Source organism: Pongo abelii, chromosome 10 (genome assembly GCF_028885655.2).
Source record: "Pongo abelii isolate AG06213 chromosome 10, NHGRI_mPonAbe1-v2.0_pri, whole genome shotgun sequence".
Lineage (NCBI taxonomy): Eukaryota > Metazoa > Chordata > Mammalia > Primates > Hominidae > Pongo > Pongo abelii.
In genome coordinates, this window is record NC_071995.2 from 88,056,610 (window position 1) to 88,082,837 (window position 26,228).

The following is a 26,228-nucleotide window of genomic DNA, read 5'->3' on the forward strand; positions in this document are numbered from 1 at the left end:
AATCCATATTGATTATTTCACTAGTTATTAGCTTCTTTGCCAGTGAAAGTGCAGAGAAAACAAGAAATATAATTCAAGATAGTGAAACAGTAAGTAGATAATTTATTTCTTTTAACAATTCTGGTTTTCTCCAGACTCCAATTTTTTAGGTTCTATTTTGCCTTACCACAGGTAATCAGATGTTGGCAGTGAATGTGCTCAGGCAAAGTAAACAGTTTTAAGTCTTGGTCATATCCCTACCACTAACTGAATACTGCTTTTAAAAATCTAAACTTAAGAAGCCAAGAACAGCAGTCAGAGATGGCATCATGAGAGTAAATTTAAAAATAAATGCATGTAATGTTTTTTAGTACGTTTTTGGAATAGGGAAATAAATGCAGAAAAACTTTCCCACCCATACTGCGATAAGGGACTCTACAAAGTTATTTCAGTCTTTTCCTAAATGTGGAAAATTTATAGAGTTCTCCTGGTATACTTGGTGTGTCAGGAACTCGAGTCTACATAAAGCTTACCAGCCATCTCTGTTAAAACAGAAACGACCAAAGTTCAGTTAAAGGAAATCAACCTGAAGAGCTAAGCACTAGGTAAATAAGTGAGATGTACATAAAAGTCCATGCAGTATACATAGCAAACAGGAGACTATCTTAGTTTGTTACACATTGTGGTCTGGTTAATCTGTGATGGTAAGGTATGATTAGATAGCTTCCCTCTCCTTTGGAAAGGTTATAGATTTTATTTGGTTAACATTAACTACAGTTCCTAAGAAGCATGGCAAGGTAAGCAGAATGAGTTAACACATTATACTTAAATACATTATATTTATATATCCAAGCTCTTTCTGGCTATTTGGTATAAATGACAAACACACCGATACAAAGAAAAATTCAAACAGGGTGTGAATGTTCTTTTTTCTTTTTTTTTTTTAATTTTTATTATTATTTTAAGTTTTAGGGTACATGTGCACAATGTGTAGGTTTGTTACATATGTATACATGTGCCATGTTGGTGTGCTGCACCCATTAACTCGTCAGGTATATCTCCTAATGTTCTAAGTGGCACAGGATACTGAAGGTATACACATCTCAAGATTTTTTTTTTTTGATGAAACATTAAGTCTATATTAGAATTGGAACTTTTATCCTATTTATAATGGTGTTTATAAATGTAATTACTCTGATTTTTTTATAATAAGATTTTCTGGCCAATATAAATGTGTCTGGTTTTTTGCAATAAGCTAATTTTGGCATGCATTTATAAATCTTAAAAAGTTATGGTTAAACTTAGGTTTTGCTCTAAAGTTGTGATTCTAACTTAACTGACCCTTGCTGATATCACAGGTTTGACTCTGGTTTCAGCAGCAATCATCTGACAATGTATAAAATGTTGGCAATCTATCAACACCTAACAATGACAGAAGACTATATGTAGAAGGCTACCTTCAGCTTTCCCAAAACTCTAGTATAAATTCAATCTAACAAGTACAGTTCTGACAGACAATTTCATAAATTCCACACGGAATACTGGGAAAATAAGAATAGGAACCTTAGAACCTAAAAGTTAGAAGAACTAATATGACTTGGGGGTCAATTTGTGATACTATAGCTTTCTCTCATTCAGTGTTTTGGAAGCGAACTTGTAATTTTTCCCACCACCCCTTCCATTTCATATTCATTTAGTTCAACTTAGTTCAAGCTATCACAATGAGGTTACTACTAGAGCCTCCCAAGCTGTCACCCTCCATTTCAAACAGTATCCTCACCTATCCTTCCCTTCTCCAATCCCAGAACATATCTTAACCATTTGCAAATTCAATTCTGACTAGATGGAGGTGTGACTGCTAGACCTACTCTTGGTTAGTCATATAATACTAAATAGTTTATATCTCAAGCTCATTCTTCAGCAATTAAAAGAGTTGGATTAGGTAAACTTTAAGGATCTTACCAGTTCTTAAGAAAAAACAACCTGTCCTTTGTAGAGCATCACAGAGAATTCATTAATTTGCTTTAAACATATATTCATCCTTTAATTTTATACTTCAATAGGCATTAAAAATAGTCATGATACAGCATAACAGACCAACTCAAGAGATATCATTAGGCCTATATTTCAGTTTTATCATTACACTAGCATGAATGCTGAATCTCAAATCTCTTGATTTTTTGGACTCTGGTCCCTCATTTGTTAAATATAGGTCCGCATTCAAAGATTTCTAATGTTTTTGTCAGCTTACCCAAAAAAGTCTCCAAGGATTACAACGGTAGAAGGTAGCATAAAATACAGATTCCTCTTTATATTATTGACTCTTAGGAAAATGGTGTTTGCTGACAATGGTACATAGTTGCAAAAGAGGAAAGTGTTCAAAGATATAAATGAAATTTTTACCTGATAGAAGTAAGGGATCCTTATCTAAAGACTTTTTAACATGATCTGATTCACCAGTCAATGAGCTTTCATCAATTTTAAGATCGTTGCCTTGAATAAGTATGCCATCAGCTGGAAGAAGATCACCTAAAATAAAAAGCATGATATACTAAATAAAAAGCATGATATACTAAACTATAAACAAGATTACAGTAATTTTATGTTTAGTGTCAGATGTATTGCTCTTTTTACTTACCATATTTCACTTGAGCAATATCTCCAACAGTAATGTCAGCTACAGGTATCTGAATGACCTGACCACCCCTGATGACAGTGAACTTCTGTTCTTGTTCAATTCGGCTCTGCAAACCTCTAAACTGTTTTTCCTTACTCCAGTCATTGAAAGCTGTTACTAACACCACACACACTACAGACAAGAGGATTGCAGCTCCTTCAATCCAACCAGTTTCACCTTCACCTTCTTCCTCCCCAACAGAAACTTCTCCACAAACTATTTGGAAAGAAAGAAAATGCTTATCAAAAGGATTCTGAATTGATGACAACATACATATAGTACGTCTAAATCATATTTTTGTGTTAATTATGTTTATCAATTTTACTTATAGCAATAAATACTTTATTAAATTCAAAGCATTCCATAAGAACTCTATGTCACTTTCAAGTTCCCTGCTTCTGTAATTCTCAATCTCAGGAGAGGGAGGCAGTCTAGGTAGGGTACTAGTTAAGAGTAAGGACACTGAAGGAGATGAAATATCAGTCCTAAGGCAAGTTACTTAATTTTTGAGACTTGGTTTCTTCATCGCCAAATTATGATACCACCAGCTATTCCAGAGTTATGTGAGGATTAAATGTGAGGATACTGGTAAAGTAGGTACAGCAGTGGCTAAGGCTTTCTTCACACTCAACCAAGGGCTAACCATATTAATTATTACATATGATAGACAAGATATACATGAAAAGTTGGTATTATGTGAAACCCATGAATCATGCTTATTTACTGTCATTTTTACCGAAATGTGATCAAAGCTTGGCTTTTATAACATGAGAAGTTAAGCAAACTGCCACTTGTTATTCCAACCATTTGAGCACATGCTAGGTGCCAGACACTATTTTAGGAGCTAGAAATACAGTAGTGAGTAAGACACACAAGCTCTCTCTCCTCATGGAATCCATACTCAGACTGGGGACGGTGTATGAAGAATTCAGATAATAATACACAAATAATTAATTTCACATATCGACAAGCGCCATGAAGAAAAACACAGTGATGTGCTATTAAATGAAGAAAGAGGGATAACTGAGGTTCAGTGAGCAGAGAAGGCCCCTTTGAGGTATGCATGACATTTGAGCTACAAACCAAATGTTGGTAGAGAACCAGCCATATAAATCTAAGAAAAAAAAAAATCCAGGGAGAGATTAAAGTCAGTACAAATGGCAGAATAGAGATCAGAGAAGGATGCGGGGTGGGAGGTGGGGAGGGGGGAGAGAATGAGCCAAAACTCTATAGTCAATAATGGTGAAGAATAACAGAACAGTGCTTTTTGACTTCAGGCTGTAATCTAGTTGTGAGTCCAAAATCAATTCAGTGGCTCATGACCAGCATTCTGAAAAATGAAACAAAACAAAATAGAAAGGACATGTATATAGTAAGGATAAGTATTATTTCCTGAAACGTTGATTACTTATAAATTCACATGAAGGAATACAGGCTTCTGGGTTGCTATGTGAAGTTATTTCTTTTTGAATTGAATTGAAATGTCTGAAAGCCATTGGTTCTCTTAAATAGACAAAGCAGGAGGATTATTCAGAAGAAAAGAATAAGTAAATAAATGACACTAGAAATGACTAAAGCGGGTTCTAGCATGGTGAGCACAGACTGAAGAAAAAATCTGAGGTGTGAGGGTGCTCACTAAAAAGCCATCTGGGAGGGAAGACAGGGAATGAAGTAAGATCAATTGGGGATGAAATGAAAGACTTGATATGAACAGTTACAAAAAATATCCTGAGAACCACCAGCAGGATTCAACTGTGAGGTACAAGCAGGACAATCCAACAGAACCCCCTCCAACCCAAATACCAGAATTTCTATTTTAATTATTTTCAAGCTCAAGAAATCACCATATGTCAATGTGTATAATAACCAGTTAAAGTGATTTTATGATTTACATTCTGTTTAACAGTCAAGGCTGTAAGAATGACTCTCCCCGCTCCATTCCTCCCTCTAGCCAGAAGACAGGAGATTAACTCTGAATTAGAGAAACTCTGGACTCAGGATCAGATGATAGAACACCATGCTGACCACTTTCACCAACTTGGAAACACAGCTAACATATTATCCAAGTGAAGCATTTTACTGGGTTTTGACGTCATTTATTACACAAAAAATGCAATACTTTCTAACAGCATATAAAAACAACAGATTGACATCAGACAATGGAATTTACCAGTCATATTTTAACAAATACCTTTGCATAACTGGTGGGTAGGTATCATGAAAATGAGTATGATTTAGTAACTACACTTTTCCCACTTGGATTTATATAATGTTGTGTTTCTTTTAGCTATAAGACATTAAAGCCAACTTCTGAAATTAATCAAACTTAGTCCTAAATCAGGTTAACAATAATGTTTTATGGCTACAAGAAGAAAGCAAACATTAAATTTTAATTGTTGTTATTATTATTTTTTTGAGACAGAGTCTCACTTTGTTGCTCAGGCTGGAGTGCAGTGGTGCCAATGTGGCTCACTGCAGCCTCAACCGACTGGGCTCAAACAATCTTCCTACCTCAGCCTCCCAAGTAGCTTAGACCACAAGGCGCATGCCACCACGCCCAGCTCATTTTAAAAATTTTCTGTAGAGATGGGATCTCGCCACATTGTCCAGATTGGCCTCAAACTCCTGGCCTCAAGCAATCCTCCCACCTCAGCCTCCCAAAGTGCTGGGATTACAGGCATGAGCCACTGTGCCCAGCTTTACCTTTTACTTTCAATTTCTATTTTTTCTATAAGCTGAAAATATACAAATTATATATAGTTATAAATATAATTAATAAATGCATCATTTGGAGGTATGTGCTCATTTTTTTCCTGATAGAGTAAATAACCAAAAAAGTTTAAAGACCAACGCAACAGAGAAGGAGGGGAAAGAATTACAGACAATTATACAATTTTCAGCTCTGAATCTGACATGGATATCCATCACTAAACTACTTAATATTTCAAAAGAGAACTTGAAACAAATTAATGACATATTCCATTTCATATATAGTTCTACTCTACATCATACAGATAAGACCAAAATAATCTTGAAATAGATAGTACAAAATATAAATCCCTTCCTACTGACAATGATTACAAATTTTTAGAGAAGTTATAGGGGAAAAAGCATCAAAGTTACAAAATGACTATAGCTTACAGTTATATATATGTATAAATATATAAAAAATTTTAACAATGTTTTCAGTAAAGTCCAAGCTCAAATATAATAATAAAAACCTGTATTATCAAAGGTGTTCTCTTGTAAATATATTCAACTGAGAGACACGCACAATCTAAATTCAGTCAATACTCTCTACCACAAGGCAAATATTCCATTTTAAAACCTCCTAGTTGAGTTATTCATTGGGTGATGTATCTAGTTTGTACATTAACAGTACAGAGAAGTGGTTCTCAAAGTGCTGTCGTGAAACCTGAGGGGGATTCCTATTTTCATAATTTGAAGACATAATTATTGGTCTCATATTTCATTAATGTATAACATAATTTTCCAAAGATTACATTGCATGTGATAATGTGACATAATAAATACAGAAGCAGATAGGAGAACCGAGCTATCTTCAATTAAGCCGGGCATTAAAGAGATATGACACCACTCTTTACATTATTTCATTTAAAAATTCATTATTGGGGGAACACTTTTCATCAAAATGCTATCTATGTGAATATACAATAGATTATTATTTAAAAATGCACTGATACATATTTTGTCCAGCTTTACTGCAGTATGATTGATAAAACTGCATATATTTAGGGTATACAACAAAATATTTAATATACGTATACGCTGTGAAAAGATTACCACAATCAGTTAACATATCCATCACCTCATATAGTTACTTTTGTGGTGAGAACACATTAATATTCAAAAATTTTTCCATTTTAATTTAGAATATATTAAATATTTATAGGAATAATTCACATAATCAAAAGCTCTTTGGAGTCCTCAATACTTGAAGAGTTTAAAGAGGTCTTGAGACCAAAAAGTTTGAGAACTCCTGTTAAGTGCAGACACCAGTAACTATAGATTTATTTATGGTTTGGGCTGTAGCATATATTTTCACATCAAGTAATATTAGTAAGACATTTTGATCATTTAGATTTCTATGACTGTAGATTTACAAATAGATTCCTTTTAAGCAAGTTACCACACCTCAGTGTTGAGATGTAACGAGACAAAAAGATACATGTAGTGTACTAATAAATGATTTTAAAAAATGCAAGGCTGGGCATGGTGGCTCACGCCTGTAATTTGAGCACTCTGGGAGGCCGAGGTGGGCAGATCACCTGAGGTCAGGGGTTTGAGACCAGCCAGGCCAACATGGTGAAACCCCGTGTCTACTAAAAATACAAAAATTAGCCAGGCATGGTGGTGCATGCCTATAGTCCCAGCTACTCAGGAGGCTGAGGCAGCAGAATCGCTTGACCCTTGGAGGTGGAGGTTGCAGTGAGCCGAGATAGCGCCACTGCACTCCAGCCTGGGCGACAGAGCAAGACTCTGTCTCAATATATATATAGTCTCTCTCTCTATATTTTATATATATATCTGTCTCAATATACATATTTTATTTTATATATACAATAAAAATAAAAAATAAAAAATGCAAATACTAAATAACTTTTCACCATGGAGCAAAAAAATCTTTATATGTTTCATTAAGAACTTCTAGTGAACTCTGACTCTTTTAAAAGGGCCTTACAACACCGACAGCTCTAGATTATCTTCTCAGTTGGATTTTAATACCTGTATCTCCTTTATCAAATTTAGGAAAGGACCTGTCACTACATCTTATAAAGGAAGCAGTTTGAATTCCAAAAAGATTTGTCCTGGACCTTGCTGGTAATAAACTCCACTTCCTGAAAGTATTTTTTCTTTTGTTTTCTAAGAAAACTAAGATGTTCGAAGTAAAAAGCTTTTATTAATCTGCTAACTCAATTCTAGAAAACCAATACCCAATATTTGATAGTGACAGCTAGATAGGTGGAAAACTGACAAAAATTCAGCTGTATGTTGCTTAAGATGATATGACTCTTTTCAGATAAACACATATATCTATGCACCATCATACATTTACATATATTAGTGCTCATAGACACACAGACACACGGATACATATTTAAAATCTTAAAAGATATATACATAAAAGGGTATAGCAGGAATCTCTAAGAAGTGGGATTTCCAGTGAATATTATTTCCTTTGGACTGTCTTCGCCCACCCCCATTATTTTTTTTTAAACAATAAAATAGGTACTACTTATTTAGTAAAAATAAATAAAAGTTTAAAAAATAATTTAGCTCAACAGTGACAAGAATATCGTCTAAGCCTCTCCTTATCTATAGTGATTTTCAACCAGAGGCAACTTTGCCCCCTATGGGACACACAGCAAAATCTGGAGACGTTTTTGGTTGCCTCACTGGGGGTGGGGGTGCAGGATGAATACAGCGACAAAGAATTTTGTCGCTCAAAATGTCAGTCGTGCTGCTTCTAAGAAACCTTAATCTATAATAATCTCAGATAAACTGGTTTATGCTGTGTCCAAATTTCTTTAAAGAGAAAGAATACAGTCTTACGTGAGCCTAGGTACATCTTACAAATAATTACATAATTATTGATAGAGTTTGGATGTTTGTCCCCTCCAAATCTCATGCTGAAATATGATCCCTAGTGTTGAAAGCAGGCCCTAAGGGGAGGTGTTTGGATCACGGGGGTGGATCCCTCATTAATGGCTTGGTGCCCTCCCCATGGCGACTGGTTCACACAAGAGCTGGTCCTCGAAAAAGCCTGGCCCCTCCAGGCCACCTCTTGCTCCCTCTCTCTCCATGTGTTCTGCCTGCTCCTGCTTTGCCTTCTGCCATGACTGTAAGCTTTCTGAGGCCCTCACCAGAAGCAGATGTTGGCACCACGTTTCCTGTACGGCCTGCAGAATCTTTTCTTAAGAGTTAGCCAGTCTCAGGTATTCTTATATAGCAATGCAAATAGACTAACATAATTACCTTACCCAACTTTTAGAGTTAGCAAGTATCTCTTCACAACTCGAAAGGGTATAGGAATGAAGCTCTCACAAAAATATTTTGGTGAATCAGCCTTTTGATACATAAAATACTACTGGTTTGTTTTATATTATAGCTACTTAAATATAGTAACCAAAATGCATGCTAGATTTCCTACCAGTTACAGAATCTACCAGCAGAACTATTAATTTTAAACAAATTTTTTAAAAGGCAGAAAGAGAAATTTAAAAGAGAAAGGGAAAGATAGGAGAAAAAAAATTTGTAGCTACAAGTTAAAGCAAATCTACCACGCTATAATGTATTTCTCTATTGGTTAGGATACTCTGCACAGGTTGAGTATCCCTTTTCTGAAATGCTTGGGGCCAAAAATGTTTTAATTTTTTCAGATTTGGGAATATGTGCACATAGATAAAATCAGGTATCTTGGGGATGGGACCCAAGTCTAAACACCAATTTATGTTTCATATACACCTTATACACATAGCCTAAAAGTAATTTTATACAATATTTAAAAAATAATCTTGTATATGAGACAAAATTTGTGGTAAGTACTTATGTGTGGAATTTTTCCACTTGTGGCATCATGTCGCCACTCAAAAATTTTGAATTTCAAAGCATTTCGGATTTTCATATTAGGGATGTTCAACCTATAGTATAATGGCAAGGAAATTTTCCATAATGGCAAGGAAATTATCCAAATGGTGTATATAAGCAAAACACTTTAAGAACTTGACAAGTAATGAATTTGGGAAGAGAACAGAATTTTGCTTTCATAATGACATTTTCCAAAAAAAACCAAAAATTAAAAACTGAAATTGTTTCATAGTATAGTGTTCTAAAAAAACTTAAAAACTGTGATAGCAAAGACCATGTCATATACATGGCATAGGTCTGTGCCAGACACATAGTAAGCATATATGGATAGGTTATTTAACCTCTGTGCCTCACGGTAAAAGGGAGGTAACACAATCTAATTCACAGGGTTACTGTGAAAGTTATCTGAGATAATATATTTAAAGTACTTAGAACAGTGCCTAGCACATAGCAAACATCAATAAATGCTGGCCAGCTATTATTATTGTGCATTAACTAAATGAATTAGCTGAACTAGCATCAGACATGTCTTTTTTCCCCCCATTTACTTACGTGCATTATCCCCTTCTGGAGGCTGATAAAAAGAAAGGCCCAATGATACTATGGCTGCAATTTCTAATATAATTAAAGTGACATCTTGTAATGCTTCCCATACTAATTGAAGAAAGGTTTTTGGCTTTTTAGGAGGTATAAAATTCTTTCCAAACACTGCTTCTCTTCTTTCTAAATCTGCAGGGTTTCCACTTAAACCTAATAAAGAGAAACAAATTTCAGTGAACAGTTTTACTTCTTACAAATGAAAATATATAGTTTTATTCAAAATACCTTAACTCATCACTCTAGATTATAATTCCTAAGACCCTACCAAAATGTTTACTTTCATGCTTTAAGTGTACAGAATTTAAATCACTGAAAAACATGTGCAGGTCTTTAAAAGAACACTTTAAGTAGATAAGTTAGGACTGGACTAAGAATTTTCACTTTCCCAACTGCTTAGTTTTTTGTTTTTTATTTTGCTTATTTGTTTTTTTGAGACAGAGTCTTGCTCTGTCACCCAGGCTGGTGTGCAGTGGCACAATCTCGGCTCACTGCAACCTCTGCCTCCCAGGTTCAAGCGATTCTCCTACCTCAGCTTCTTGAGTAGCTGGGACTATAGGTGCATGCCACCACACCTGGCTAATTTTTGTATTTTTAGTAGTGACAGGGTTTCACCATGTTGGCCAGGCTGGTCTCGAACTCCTGACCTAAGGTGATGCACCTGCCTCAGCCTCCCAAAGTGCTGGGATTACAAATGTGAGCCACCATGTCCGGCCAGAACTGCTTATTTCTGATCGTACTATCTTATACCATCTTGTAGACGTTAGCAATCAGAACTGTTATGACAGTCTGATGGTTTTCATATTGGAGTTAAACATTTCCCTGACCTTAGGATATTGTCCCCACAAAACTGGGAAGTTTATATATAAAGATACACACACATACACACACACACACACATATATATACACACACACACATATATATACATACATATATATTTGGTTTAGTTATATAAATATAGATACAGATTTGGTTTAGTTATTGCACCCTGGACAACTGTGAAAGTCTGATTTTTTACTCTTATTTGCTGAGTAACAGTGAAAAGTTAATCTATCACAAGCTCTAAAAGCTTCTCTACTAAAATGTCTCTGTTATACTTCGATTGATAAAAGATTCACAAGTCACATAACAGGATACTTAGGATGATCTTTCTTAGAAGTAATAGGTGGTGCTATTGAATGTACCTACTGTCACTTAAGGTAAAAGGTATACTGTAGGAGGTATACTGTAGGATGTAACATTTATTGTCTGGAGTATGGAATTAGAAAGATATGAGGAGGTTAAGACAGAGCTAGTTGGATGAACATCCATTTTGCCATTCCTTCACCCTACCAAGTAAGTCTTTAACCTTGTTGATCCTGTCAAACCCAGATATATCCCAATTAGTTAATGCAAAGTGTGTACACATGTACATTATTGTAGGAGTGTAACAGTACAGACAGCAGTGACAAATCATATTTTTCCTTAGTCTGTTTAAGAATGCTAGAGAAGCCAGGCACAGTGGCTCACGCCTATAATCCCAACACTTTGGGAGGCCGAGGCGGGCAGATCACCTGAGGTCGGGAGTTCGAGACCAGCCTGCCCAACATGGCGAAATCCCGTCTCTACTAAAAACACAAAAATTAACCGGGTATGGTGGTGAGTTCCTGTAATCCCAGCTACTCAGGAGGCTGAGGCATGAAAATCACTTGAACCCAGGAGGCCAAGGTTGCAGTGAGCCAAGATCACACCACTGAACTCCAGCCTGGGGGACAGAGCAAGACTCTGTTTCCGAAAAGAAAGAAAGAAAGAAAGAAAAAGAATGCTAGAGAAGAAGGCAGAGATAACCAGGATAATATCACTTTTGGCTTCTCATATTAAACCTAACGTCAATTTGTTTTTTTGGCAAGAGCCTATTCCAAGAGAACATCAAAGGAGGAAGACAGGAAAACAGTAGATTACTGTAAGGCTCTCAGCTTTAAGTGCTTTAACTATTAATCTCACTGCTCAGGCAGGCAAAGAGTAGAAGAGGGAACATAAATACATTATTAGAATAAATAATGAGAAATGAACATATAGCTTTAAAGTAATTATTTACTTCATTGAATGATTAAACAAGATTCAAAGATTTCAGAAAATGATCTCACTAGCAGCTATAACAGGGTCCATACTGGGCAATACAGAAAGTATTTTAGATTTCTCAGTTGAAAAATAAAAATAATAAAAAAAAAAGACTTATCAGTTGAAAGCTTCCAAAGAGCTCTAATCTTTAAGACAGAGTCAATGGAAAGCAAGGCAGCAATGGACTGCAGTAATAAGGATGAGATTAGTCTATGGGTAGGTTTGTCTTGTCTTGTGTTTGAATGCTCTTACTAGCAAAAAAAAAAAAAAAATGGAGATAATGGTTATATCAGCCTAACACACTGTATAAAGACTACCATTAATTGCATACATATGACATACCTGTAACACCTGATAATTATCACCACTAAAAAATAATTGGCCAAATCTTAACTTATACTGGTTATAACAGGGACCAATATTTTATGTTACCACTGAAAAGAACAGCCACAGAGCTAAAGATAGCTTTAAAACGTATCTTGGAGAGAATATGGGAAGTAAAGGTCTTAAATGCTATTATAATTCCTCTAAACTACCAACACACACAAAAGCACACACCTAGGACACGATACCAATAAAACTATCTGGTATAGAAGTAGAAGACCTAGGTTCCAGTTCACCTACTGAAATCTTGTGCAAGTCACTTAACTCTTTGGGGGTCAAGGGAGGGCACTAATATCAGTTGGCCAAACTTACAAGGTTGTTTTGAAGAACCAAAAGAGAAGTTATACACAGTTCATAAATCATAAACAGGGCAACTCTTAAGTTAAACAAGTGGAACACAAATTATAAACTGACTGAACACTATAGTTATTAATTCAATTTTGGGGACAATTAATTTCTATTAATAATAAACTTACACAATCTAAATATAATAAAATGAACAGTTTTGTAGCAATAGTCTGTTTCCCAATAGATATTTACTAAATGTTTACTACTTCTAAGGACTGTTCTACATGCTGAGGAGTCAGTGCGAACAAGAACATTCAATAAGTTTATACGATCCTGGAGGTAGGCAGTAGGTAATTAAAATAACTACAGACAAGTACAATGAAGACAATAAAAAAGGGCCACTAGAACTCTCTTAGTGGGCTACATGAGCCTTTCTAAGGAGCTAACATTTGGCTTCAGTCTGAACTTCCAGGGGTCAAGGGTGAGAAGACTTTGGAGCAGAACATTCCCAGCAGCCCAAAAGCAAATACAAAGGCCCAGAGATCAAAACAAGATTAGAAGATTTACTAGCCAGAAGCAAAGCCACTGTAGCTAAAACCCAGTGACCCTGGAGGAAAGAAGAGAGGGTCAAAATGGAAAAAGTGGCCAAAGGTAAGAACATGGGGGCTAGGGAGAGGAGAATGACATTCTCACCTTAAAGTGCAATGAAAACCATTAAAGCAGAGTAGTAGTAACTAACCTGCATTTTAGAAAAATCACATAAATTGCTATCTGAAGGAAAATTGAAGAGAGCAAGAGTGAAGGAAAATTGAAGAGAGCAAGAGTGAAGGAAAAAGACCAGTTGGGAGGTTGCTGCTTATAAAGTATAGATGATGGTGCTTGAATTTGGGTTTTAGAAGTGGAGGCAGAAGGGGTTAAGTGGATTTGCCAGGTATTTTGGAAGGAGATCAGACAACCTACTTAAGGACTGGATGTAGGATGAAAGGGAAAGAATGTTTTTGTTTTTGTTTTTGTTTGCGAGGGGGAGGGGTCTTCAAGCACTTAAGTGGGTGGATGGTAGTCACATTCCAAGACAGGCAATTTTGAGAATTGAAGAATTAGGAGGAAAGGGGAGGGAGGAGTTAATGGTTCTGTTTCATAGATTTAAACAAAACAAGTGGAGGTGTCTAGTAGACAGCTGGCTATCCATATTCAGAACTCAAGGAGAAGTCTGAGCCAGAGTCATCAATATACAGATGATTCTGGAGCCACAAGCCCAATGAGAGCTCTCAGAAAGTTAAAGTAGACAAGAAAGGCAAGAAAGGAGCTAGGCTGAGGATACAGCTTTGGAGCACCCAACACTGATGTTCAAATAGGGCAAGAGGAACCCAAGGCACCTAAGAAGAAACAGCCAGTGAGGGAGGCAAGGAAGGCAGGGGAGGGGGGAACAAAACAAAACATGTTCAGGTAGTACTACAGAAGCCCAGAGACGAAAAGAGGTTTTAAAAAGATGATGTGGCTGACTATGACAAATGATGTTAAAAGGATGAGTAACAGACCAGAGAATGGAACACTTTCTTTCACTAGATAGAAGCTGATGACCTTGTAAGGAATATTCCAGTGCAATGGTGTGGAAGAAAGTCTGATTAGAAAAGAGCTGAACGGAGAGTGGGAATGAGCAAGTGGCAACAGTAAGCATAGCTAACTTTTTCCAAGAGTGTGATCCAGTGGGCAAAAATAAATCAGTGAAGATGAGTTCAAATGGGTTTTATTTGCATTTTGTTTTTTAAAAGTAGGTGACAGACATTAAGACAAGTGACTTAATGACAATGATCAAGTGGAGAAGACAACACTGATGATACAGGAGACGAAGGGTAATACCACAGGTAAGCCTTCGAAGAGGCCAGAGGCCATGGAATTCACGGCTGCAATATTTGCCTAATGCAGATGCAGGAAGAGGCTTCTACTGTAAGGAGGGAGAAAGTAAAATATGAGATATAGCTAAGCTGGTGGAACTGGCAAAGAAATTACTGGTCCTAGTTCTAAAAATATAAATTATGATATCAAATCACTAGGAATAACTTATAAGAAAATATAATGAGAACTCTTCTGCCTAATTGGCTCAGTTAACTGTAGTGTAGTGGCAATGAGGCCAAGGTCATGCATGGAATTGATCTTCTTATTGCCCAGTTAGCTTCACAAAGAGAAAATACAACCAAAACACATCAAAAGTAGCCTCAGAATTACATGCTTTTGGGGTCTGACTCCATCATTGTTTAGAGTAATAAAAGTCTATATTTGATCTATGAGTAGATAATAGCTCAGAAGTACTGTCTTTATATTTGAAAAGAACATACTATGAAATAAAATGTCATTTATATCAAGACCTTAATGTTTTACAAGAAAATGTAGCATCCCAATTGCAGGGACTAATAAAATTATGTCCCAATTTAGGAAATAAAGTGGGGGGATTACTGGAATGCTGGATGTAGATTTAACCGACAATCACAGCTAACACACAGCACATACTACAGTCTTATCAAATTCTGTACTAGAAATTTTGTATTTGTGTATATATCATATGTATATGTGTGTCTTTATGTGTTTATATTACATGTACATGTATGTATGTCTGTGATATGGTAAGGATGTTTATCCCTTCCAAATCTCATGTTGAAATGTGATTCCAAATGTTGGAGGTGGGGCCTAGTGGGGTAATTGGATCATGGGGGCGAATCCTTCATGAATGGTTCAGCATCATCCCCTTGGTAATAAGAGAGTTCTTGCTCAGTAGGTTCATGCCAGATCTGGTTAAGAGTCTGGGAACTCCTCCTTCTCTCACTCTCGCTCTCATCATGTAATGTGCCTGCTCCTGCTTCACCTTCTGCCATGAGTAAAAGCACTCTGAGACATCCCTAGAAGCCCGGCAGATGCTAGTGCCATGCTACCTGTATAGCCCGCAGAATTGTGAGCCCATTAAATCTCTTTTCTTTATAAATTACCCAGTCTCAAGTATTTCTTTATAACAACACAAAAATGAACACACACAGAAAACTGGTACTGAGGTGTGGGGCACTGCTATAAAGATACCTTAAAAAGTGGAAGCAGCTTTGTAGCTGGGTAACAGGCAGAGGCTGGAAGAGTTTGGAGGGCTTAGAAGAAGACAGGGAGATGAGGGAAAGTCTGGAAACTTCTTAAAGACTGCTTAAATGGTTCTGACCAAAATGCTGATAGAGACATAAACACTGAAGTCCAAGCTGACAAGTTCTCAGATGGAAATGAGAAACTTATTGGGAACTGGAACAAGGGTCACCCTTGTTATGCCTTAGCAAAGAACTTGGCTGTACTGTGTCCATGCCTGAGGGATCTGTGGAAGTTTGAACTTAAGAGTAATGACCTAGGGTATCTAGCACAAGATGTTTCTCAGCAGCAAAACATTCAAGAACTGGCATGGCTGATTCTAACAGCCTACTATTAGCAGGAGCAAAGGAATGACCTGAAGTTGGAACTTATAATTAAAGGCAAAGCAGAGGGTAAAGTCTGGAAAATGTACAGCCTGGCCCTGTGGTAGAGAAGGAAAACAAGTGGGCTGTGGTGCAATCACTTTCTAGAGAGATTAGCATGACTAAAAGAGAGCTGAGTGCTAATAGATAAGGCAATGAGAAAAAGGCCTCAAAGGCATTTCAGAGATCTTTGGGACAGCCCCTTCCATCACAGGTCCAGCAGCCTAGGCAGAAAGAATGCTTTCAAGGGCTAGGTCCAGGGTGCAGCTGTCCCGCTCAGCTTCAGGACACTGTTCCCTGCATCCTGGCTGCTCTGGCTCCAGCCTCGGCTCAAAGGGGCCCAGGAACAGCTTGGGCCACAGCTTTGGAGGGTGCAAGCCATAAGCCTTGGCAGTTCCTATGTGGTATTAAATTTGCAGATACTCAGAATGCAAGTGTGGAGGAGGCTTGGCAGTTTTCCCCTAGATTTCAAAGGAAATATCAGAAAGCCTTGGTGCCACAAGAGAAGCCTGCCTAGGGGCAGAGCCCCCATAGTAAAACTCCACTAGGGCAGTGCCAAGGGGAATTGTAGGGTTGGAGCCCCCAGAAAGTCCCCCCACTAGGGCACTGCTTAGTGGAGCTGTGGGAAGGGGGCCATTGTTTTCTAGATCCTAGAACGGTAGAGCCACTGGCAGTTTGCATCCTAAGCCTAGAAAAGCCCCACTCACTCAACTACAACCTAAGAGTAGCCACAGGGGCTGCATCTACCTTATAAAGCCACAGAGGTGGAGCTGCCCAAGGCCTTGGGACTTCACCCTTTGTATCAGTGTGCCCTAGATGCTGAATATGCAGTCAAAGAAGATTGTTTTGGAACTTCAATGACTGTCCTGCTGGGTTTCAGCCTTGTGTGGTCTACTACTCCTTTCTTTTGGCTGATTTTTCCCTTTTGAAATGGGAAGGTAAACCCAATGCCTGTACCACGATTGCATCTTGGAGTAAATAGCTTGTTTTTGATCTCACAGGCTCATAAATGGAAGGAACTCATCTCCAGATGAGATTTTGGACTTCGAATTTTTGAATTAATACTGGAATTAGTTAAAACTTTGGGACACTATTGAGAAAGCATGATTGTATTTTGAAATGTGAGAAAGACATGAGATTTGGGGGGGCCAGGGGTGGAATAATATGGTTTGGATGTCTGTTCCCTCCAAATTTCATGTTGAAATGTGATTTAAAATGTTGGAGGTGGGGTCTAGTGGGAGGTGATTAGATCATGGGGGCAAATTTCTCATGGACAGTTTAGCACCATCCCCTTGGTGATAAGTGAGTTCTTGCTCAGTTAGTTCACATGAGATCTGGCTGTTTAAAAGAGTCTGGGACCTCCCCCTTGTTTCTCTTGCTCCCTCTCTCACCATATGATGTGCCTGCTTCCACTTTACCTTCTGCCATGAGTAAAAGCTCCCTGAGGACTCACCAGAAGCCAAGTAGATGGTGATGCCATGCTTCCTGTACAGCCTTGCAGAACCAGGAGGCCAATTAAACCTCTTTTCTTTATAAATTACCCTGCCTCAGGTATTTCTTTATACCAGTGCACAAATGGACTAACACAGTCTGTATCATGGTGGACCTATAGCAGCAGCCAAACTGACTTTTCTAAGTGAGGGACACAGGAAAATGTGCAGACCAAGAAAGTACATAAAAATTTATGTTTATGTTCATTCTTCTTGGGAAACAATCTAATAATATTCTCATGATTTTCTCAATTTCAAAAGAGGAGGCGATCCCTTCCCTAACTGCAAATTTAAGAGACACTGTTCTAAAGTCAAACTTAAACATTCTTTCCCAAATGCCTACTATGTCACTGTGTACTAGGCATACAAAGGGAAATGACTCAGGATGCCTTTCCCTACCACTTGCCCTCAAAGAGCTCATAGTTTGGTGGGGGAGACTGACAAGCAACCAGTTAAACACTGTGGGTTGTGTGTGTTTTGGGCTTTCAAACCTAAAGCTCAGGAGAAAATCCTGGACCTAATTTCAGCAACCACCACTTAAAAGCTTAGTGTCTCATTTGCTTTCTTGCCCTTTACAAGTCCATGAAGCCATGCCTCTTACAGAATACCACCTGGCACCTGCCTTTAATTTTTATGAATTCATTTATAAAAATGAATTCCTTTTTTAATGTAGAACTCTGAATAACAAACATGATCCTAGGGCTGGAGGCCTGTATACCAGAAACCCTATTATCAAAAAGTCTACCATCTAGTATAAAATAAAACATAGATAACACAGGACCACAATGAGATGAAAGATATACCAAAAGCTAGTGTAAAAATATAACGATCAAGGAATGTGATTCAGAATATGAATAAGAAAGTCAATGCAGGAAAACAACAAAGATACAGAAGAAAAAAAAAACTGTGAAGGTAATTTTATGCAGTTAGGATGTTATAAGCAGGTTATTTTGGTATAAAAGTGCATTATTCTTGGATTCTGAGGACTGTAAGACAGATGCTTTCTCTAACAGAGCCAAAAATATGAAGTTATAAGCCTCAATTCCAGTTCACCTTGAAATTTACAGTTCCAATTTCTTTAAGAGCTAGGATGGTTAATCAGAACCACTGGGAAGTTTTTAATATGAAAACTACATCTGGTCAAAACACTTCCTATTGACCAGTATGCATGATATTCTTCAAAACATATTGTTAGAAAACAAGTGATAAACGGGCAAGACAAACAGGAATCACATAAATACAATTTCTTGAATAGGGCACTCTTTTTGTTCTTGAGACAGGGTCTCACTCTTGTGGGATCACACAGGGATCACTGCAGCCCTGACTGAGGCGATCCTCCCACACTCAAGCGATCCTCCCACCTCAGCCTCCTGAGTAGCTGGGACCACAGGCATGTGCCACCACTCCTGGCTCATTTTTTTTTTTTTAATGTGGCCCAGGCTGGTCTCAAATTACTGGGTCCAAATGATCCTCCCACCTCAGCCTCCCAAAATGCTAGGATTACAGGTGTGAGCCACCATACCTGGCCAGGATATGTTTTTTAAATAAAGAACAAATTGATAAGCAGAACCTTAAACCAAAATTTTTTTCACCATGTAATTCCAAAAATTTTTTTCCCTATCAAAAATTACTATTGAGAAGAGGGAACACAGCTACCTCTTTCTTCATACTGCAACTCTTTTACAAGCTATGTGAACTGAACTTTTGTAACAGGTAACATACAATGCAGTGTAAAGCATGGTCTCTGAAGCCAGAATAAGACTGGAGCCAGAGTGAGACTCTAGGTAAACTGCTTAACTTTTTTGTCCTGAGGGTTCTTTGGTTGTAAAATAGGATAAACTTGTTAAAATATTAACTTATTTTAATATTTTCAAGTGCTAATAGCCAATATGGCACAAAAAGTGTTATCCATCATAAGGACAGCCTATCATTTTTGTGGTTTTGCTTAAGAAATGTCTTGGGTTGCTCCTCCATACTTGACAGAAATCCAGTATTGACACCCCCAATATTTCTGATTTCCCTTCTCCACTCATTTTTTTTAAACATGTATTGCCAGCACACTACACATTTCATCTAGTTGTCTTGTGAACTGTCTCCCCATGTGAACATGCGAAAATTAGGCAGAGATATTTGTTTTATTCATGGATGTATATCCAGGGCCTAGAAAAATGCCTACTGCATGGCAGATACTAATAAATACTACAAAATTTCAGCAATTCTAAGATGCACATATTCTTACATAAAGTCTCTAAAATTGTGATGATTTAATTATACACCTACAACTGTCTTCCAGTAACTGCCAGGCCCCACCACCTTTTTTAGGGGAAGTATATTTATTGATTCATTCATTGACATATACTTTCTTAAGACTTTAAGTCTGAAGAAAGTATATGTCAATGAATGAATCAATAAATGAATGAACTAAAGGGACAGTAAGACAACTTCAGTTTTACCTAATTGAAATTCATGTACTTTGAAGAATCATTTTAATTCTCACTTTCCCTGACTATAAACAGGGTATTCTAACAAAAGAGTACTTGCTGTCTAGTTCATTTCCTTGGACATACAAACTCCTAATTGCTTACTCCTGGTCATGTTTCATTTATTACCATTTGTATGCTTGATCAGTGACAAAATGCTTCTGAGTGAATTATTTCCACTAAGTTAAACTAAAACTACGAATATTCCTTTGGAAATAACATTCTTGTAAAGGCTGCTGCTGTGTTTTTTTTTATTTTTGAGACAGGGTCTCCCTCTGTTAAGGCTGGGGTGCAGTGGTGCAATCATAGCTCACTGCAGCCTCAAACTCCTGGGCTCATATGATCCTCCTGCCTCAGCCTCCTGAATAGCAGAGACGCATGTGCCACCACAGTGGTTAATCTTTTTATTTGCAGAGATGGGGTTTTGCTATATTGCCTAGGCTGGTCCTGAACTCCTAGGTTCAAGAAAACCTCCTGCCTTGGCCTTTCAAAGTGTTGGGATTACAGGTGCGAGCCACTGCACTGCTGTTTTCATTTGTATTTTCACTGTAAATATAAGTATAATGCTTAAAATGGCTTGCTTCACATTCTTTTTAAAATATTTCAAAAAAACAAATTGTGTATATATAAACAGTGAGGACAACAGTTTATACAAATTTTAGCAAATATTAAATTCACAATAGGAAGAACATGAGCAAAAACTTTCTACTAATTAAAGAGTGGATAATGTATGAATTTATCTAATAGCCCAAAGCAGCAACAATTCACATAGAATTTTGAGTGCTAAGTGGATATTTCTAGAGATTATCCATAGCTTCCAACATACTGTCAAAAGGGTACATAACTATCCCCTTCTCAAATTTTAAAAACCACTGTACTAGAGGCAAAATTTTCAGTTAACTTCACTAATTAAACCAATTTAAAAGGCACTGCTCCAAATAATACTGTGAAAGAAACTGTAGTGCAAACTAATGAGAAATCATGTCTATAAAAATGAGAAGCCATTCTCATTCTCAAACGGTGGGGTATTCAGTTATCAGAAGACAAGAACTTTGATTAATAGAGAAATGCAAGGACCTGGTTAGGGGAAGTACAGTTGAGTGAAGATTTGAAACTAAAGTTCAATATTGTTTTTATGAAGAAACTATGTTGTTATATTGAGGGCTCCTTAATGTTAGTGTCCCCTATCAACTTGACGATGATAAAACAATAAGATTTTTTAATGGTTAAGCTGAATTAATAGATCTACCAGCTGAGAATAGCATACTAATGTACGAATCTCTAAGATGCTATATAACATCTCAAAGTCGGTTTGCATAATGAACAAGCTTCAAATTTTGTCAAATTACTGTCTATTCAAGTCCATGAGAACTGTTCCTGATCCTCTTAGTTATACCTTAGATATGCAATACCATTTTAATGTATTAATAGTTGGGATCAATCTTGTAGTAATCAAACCCAACTACATTAAAATGGTGTAGCATATCTAAGGTGTAACTAAGAAGCTGGTGTTTCTAGTGGTTCCAATTTGAAAAGATCCAGAAAACCTTGAAGAGTTAATAGGTCTTGCAGGAAAAGAACATATTCCAAATAGTCTAGAGAAGCCCTGTTGGGACATGTGTGAATACTGCCTCTGGCTTCCTCAAGATCATGCTACTTCAGAGAAATCAAAGTAACTACCTATCATTAAAATAATTAACAATTCACAATGAATTACATAGGTTACAAAGGTTTTAAAGAATTTTTAAATATAATTTAAAGTTATTTAATTTTGGAAAAGACTTTTTGCTATTACATTATATATTATCTAAGCAACAGCATGGCACAAATGTTTCAGGAAAAATATTAAGAAAAATACTTTTGCTTAATTTCTCTAGAATTGGCTTTGGAATATATACTAATATACTTTAAAATTTTACATTAATAATTTCTCATCCTTAATAAAGTAAATTGTAATCCCCATTCATCCTCGTATGTGTCCCTTCCCAACCCTGCCTTTACAATTTGGAAATGCTTTCCTGAAACGTCCTAACTTTTATTTTATGTTTAATCTGATTAATTTATAAAAGGCAATCTTCTGAAATCATTTCAAAGACCATAATGCCAGAAAGTTATAATGAATTTTCCTTTTTGATTCTCAAAAAGAAAACCTGCCACAAATACAAATTTATGAAACCAAAGGCTTCTGTGAACACAGGGATATTCAACATAATTCAAAGACTAAAAACTAGTTTCATTAAAGGAAATGTCTGTTAGGTGAAAAACTAACTTCCATCTCATCTATTTCATTTGCTTTAGGAACTCCTGAGCTAATTATTAAAGGTTAGGTTAAGCCTCGTATGCTAAACCAACTCAATCAACTACTGAGAGTGACAACTATTTTAAGCCACCCAGCAAAATGAAGGATAGTGATCCGAGAGTTTATTTCCACCAAATCCCTGGGAGGCATCCAAGCCTGGCTTCATCCTCTATAGCTCAAAGGGAAGACAATCTTTTTATCATAAACAGGCAGCAGTAGTATGTATAATGGAACAAAATATTTCATCCTGCCCATCTAAAACATATAAATTAATTTGCAACATTTATGTGTTAATATAAAAATACTTTAACTGTATTAATCTGATAACTAACTCATTTTTAATGTCACTATAATTATGTCATAATCATACAATCGCCAAGATAATATAAGCATGCTTATTTATAAGCCAAATATATAGAACTCTTTGCAAAGAACCAAAAACAAGCATAATAAAACTCACCTTCATTGGGAGACGTTTTCAATTTGGTGCAAATTCCATAGACGTCTCCATAGCTTTCCTGTATTTTTCGTAATGCATCTGTGGACCTGAGCTCCATGAGAGCCCGCAGCTCTGCGAGCGTAATTCCAAAGTCTCCATCATGATTAGCTTCCTTCAAAGAGTTTTTCACACCACTGTAAGCAACTGAGTTGTTTGCCATGTCGCCCATTACAAGTATAATATATCAGAAGGAAAATGTTTCCCAAAAGAATTTAATTTTCACTTGATGTATTTCCAAGATGAAAATCTTTTAAATATGAAAATCTTTCTTAAACCAAACACTCATTGTATGACTTTGTAAAGCAGCATCAGCAGCAACATTTCCCAGAGAAGTATCTTGACCTTTGGCCCATGACTAGTTTCTTCATATCAATCATGAGATATACACATCTGTAAGAAGAAAATATTTAAAAGTTAATAAAATCTATCTTAAGAGTATTATGCACGTAAGCATATTTTCTAAATGTCATCAGGTAGCTAAAGTACATTATTTAATAATATAAATATTTTTGAACTCCAGTCTTGTGCTTTTAAAGTGTTTTGCATGATAAAAGATCAAAGTACAACTTTTAAATAAAATTGTATATCAAAAGACATTAGATTACATTATTAAATAAAACTGCACTTCACATGACTGAATTTTATGATCCACTCAGTATTACTGTTATTGTTCCAAGCACTATGCTAGTTGTTTTAAATTCATTCTCTCACTTAATCATTACAATTTAATCCCATGAGGTGTTACTCCTCCTTCTTCTACCGATAAGAGCAGACTTCAAGAAAGTGAGTTTTCTGCCCAGCTAATGGCTGAAATGTCTGAGGTGGACTGTCCCCAAGCCCAAGTTCCTTTTAACATTATACTTGGATCTCTCTCTCCAAGCCTTTCATATGGAATAGCCCCTGAAAGGACAAAAAGCAAAACAGATCCTTTAATATTATTTCCTGTAATTCTCATTGGCCACTCTGTGACTCTGCCATCTTTTGGCTGTCAAAAACTATACTCTATATGATTTGTCACATGTTACCACCTCAGGTCTTCCTTTGACCCCCTATCTAAAGAAATTCTCTACTCTTTTGTTGTCCTTGCCCAGTCTTCTTATTACCTGAATTTATCTTGTTCATTTGTTTGTATGTTATTTTTTTCCCTCCATCTACAGTATTAGTTCTGAGGGCAGAGTTTGCCCATTACTATATCTTGAGAACCTAGAACTGTACCAGACACATGGTAGACATTCAGTAAAAGTTTGAGGAATGAATACATGCATTAATTTCTTCATCATACTTTCAAGTCCTCCTATTATACTAATCTGCCTAAAGATAAGCTCTGTTCTCCATACAATCACCTCAAAGTTAACATGCCCAACAATGGACTCATCTCATTCACTCATTAAACAGCTCTGCCACCACCATTAATCTTATCACCTCGGCTAGGAATCTTAAACCATCTTTGATTCCATCCTTTCCAGCTTCAGTCAGTTACTAAGTTAATTCTACCTTTGAAAAGTCTCTTCTGTATATAACCCCTTTTCTTCTTGATCTTCAAGTTCCTCTATGCAAATTATAACCATTAACCCCTTGGTTCTTCCTCATTCTAATGTCTCACACATACAATACCCTAAGCATTTTGCTGCAACATTTAGTTTTTGAAATAGGCATCATGCCACTAAATCTAAACCTACAAAATGAAAATGCACTCCCACTACTCATGACTGTCTGGCTCCATTTTACAGATTCAACGTCTTCCCACCTCAAGCAATCTACCTGCACTCCAAAACATTTTTAAAATGTTTGATGATTAGAACTAGAAAAGATTAGAATGGCAAATGCAATAAATCTTCAGTTATGAAAATTGCTATGAAGATGTCTGTAAATCATGGTGTATGGTCCTCATACTTCAGCATATATCAGAATCACCCAGAGAATCGGTTAGACTGCTGGGCCCCACACCTCAAGCATCTTTAGATTCAGGTAGATTAAGGTGGGGCTCAATAATCTGCATTTCTAATAATTTTTGGGGTGATGCTGATGCTATCAGTCTAGGGAGCACACTTGTGAGAACGACTGAACTGGAGACTGGGCTAAAAACTTAGAATTCATATGAGTGAGTTGAGGATGGCTGGGTGAGAAAAGTTTGCTTGCCTTAGGTTAAACTTGCAAAGATGTGATAGTTACAGATTCTGCAAGACATTTTCTTGCATTGCCTCCTTCCTCCCACTTCATAAATCCTTATGCTTGTCTAATTATTACCAATTTTACTCATCTCCTAGGCAAAGTGGGTTCCCTCCTACGTACACATCAATTATTATAATAATCCAACTTGAAAAACTGGAGAGGGTGGTTATTTGATAATCTCCTTAAGTTTCTATATCCAGAATTTGTTGGCCTGAACATCACACTAACCTTAAAATAGATTATTATTTAACAAATAAAATAATTAAGATAAGTCTGTGTGTTGAGGGCATGTTTGTTCATCTGTCCTCTGGTTTCCACAAAGAGGAATTTTCCTCAACAACTCCTGGCCTGCTATCCCATCAATCACCATGGACGTGAAATGACCTGCCTGATAGATTTTCCTAGAGAAACTAGACATATGTAGCTTCTTCACCTCTGCCTTCTTTGGGGAGTCAGATAACTGTAGGACTCATGTATCCTGGTTTGAATTTTTAGGGGCAGACCCCAAGGTTTAAAAGCCTACTGGAGTAGAGGTAAATAATTGCTTAGTTCTGGGTTCAATACTAGAGCCTTGTTGCCACACAAAAACCAAGTCATCCATTTCAGCTTTTATCAGTAATAAAACTGTTTTTTTTTATTCCTATGTGCCAATCTGTCTTTTCACAGAATTCAAACAGGAGAAAAGAATGTTATTCATTGAATGCCTTTAAATTCCTCAACAATAAGGATACATAATACAGCTAAGACTGGAACCTATTATCCACTATACAGCCTCCACGTTAGGTCTTCACATTTAATAGGTCAAAATGGACATTTTTGTAGGTCACAAAATCGTGAAATAATACCAAATGTACCAATTTATACGATAAATCAGAACTGAAGGAGCACTGTTGTATTTGCTATTTGCCGTCTCAGCATCCCTTTCCCTGTCTTTCAGCAACAGCCTCACTTTTCATTTAGGAATCTGTGCTTCCCCAACGCTCAACAGAATCTGAGCAGAGTTCTATCCCCATTCCCAGACATCCCCAGCAGCCATTCTGATCATCAGTTCTGGAATGTGCATGTAACCCAACAAGAGCCAATGGGTGGTAACAAGACTTCTGCTGTGACTCTGGGGCAAATGCTTGTTTATACTAATTGAACTTAAATCTGAGAGACACATGAAGAGC

General features: G+C 36.8%; 1 protein-coding gene across 5 annotated transcripts in view; it reads right to left on the minus strand.

Annotated features, from left to right (window-relative positions):
- The window catches only part of ATP2B1 (ATPase plasma membrane Ca2+ transporting 1), a 119,601-nt gene that overhangs the window by 44,559 nt on the left and 48,814 nt on the right, over positions 1–26,228 (minus strand). For all 5 annotated transcript variants that reach the window (XM_024256622.3, XM_054527486.2, XM_063712218.1 and 2 more), the window contains exons 2-5: positions 22,849–23,277; positions 9,818–10,015; positions 2,618–2,872; positions 2,383–2,508 (exon numbers count right to left, since the gene is read on the minus strand). In XM_024256622.3, the coding sequence (XP_024112390.1) occupies positions 2,383–2,508; positions 2,618–2,872; positions 9,818–10,015; positions 22,849–23,056 (787 nt within the window). In that variant the 5' untranslated portion in view covers positions 23,057–23,277. The remainder of the gene's footprint in view (positions 1–2,382; positions 2,509–2,617; positions 2,873–9,817; positions 10,016–22,848; positions 23,278–26,228) is intronic.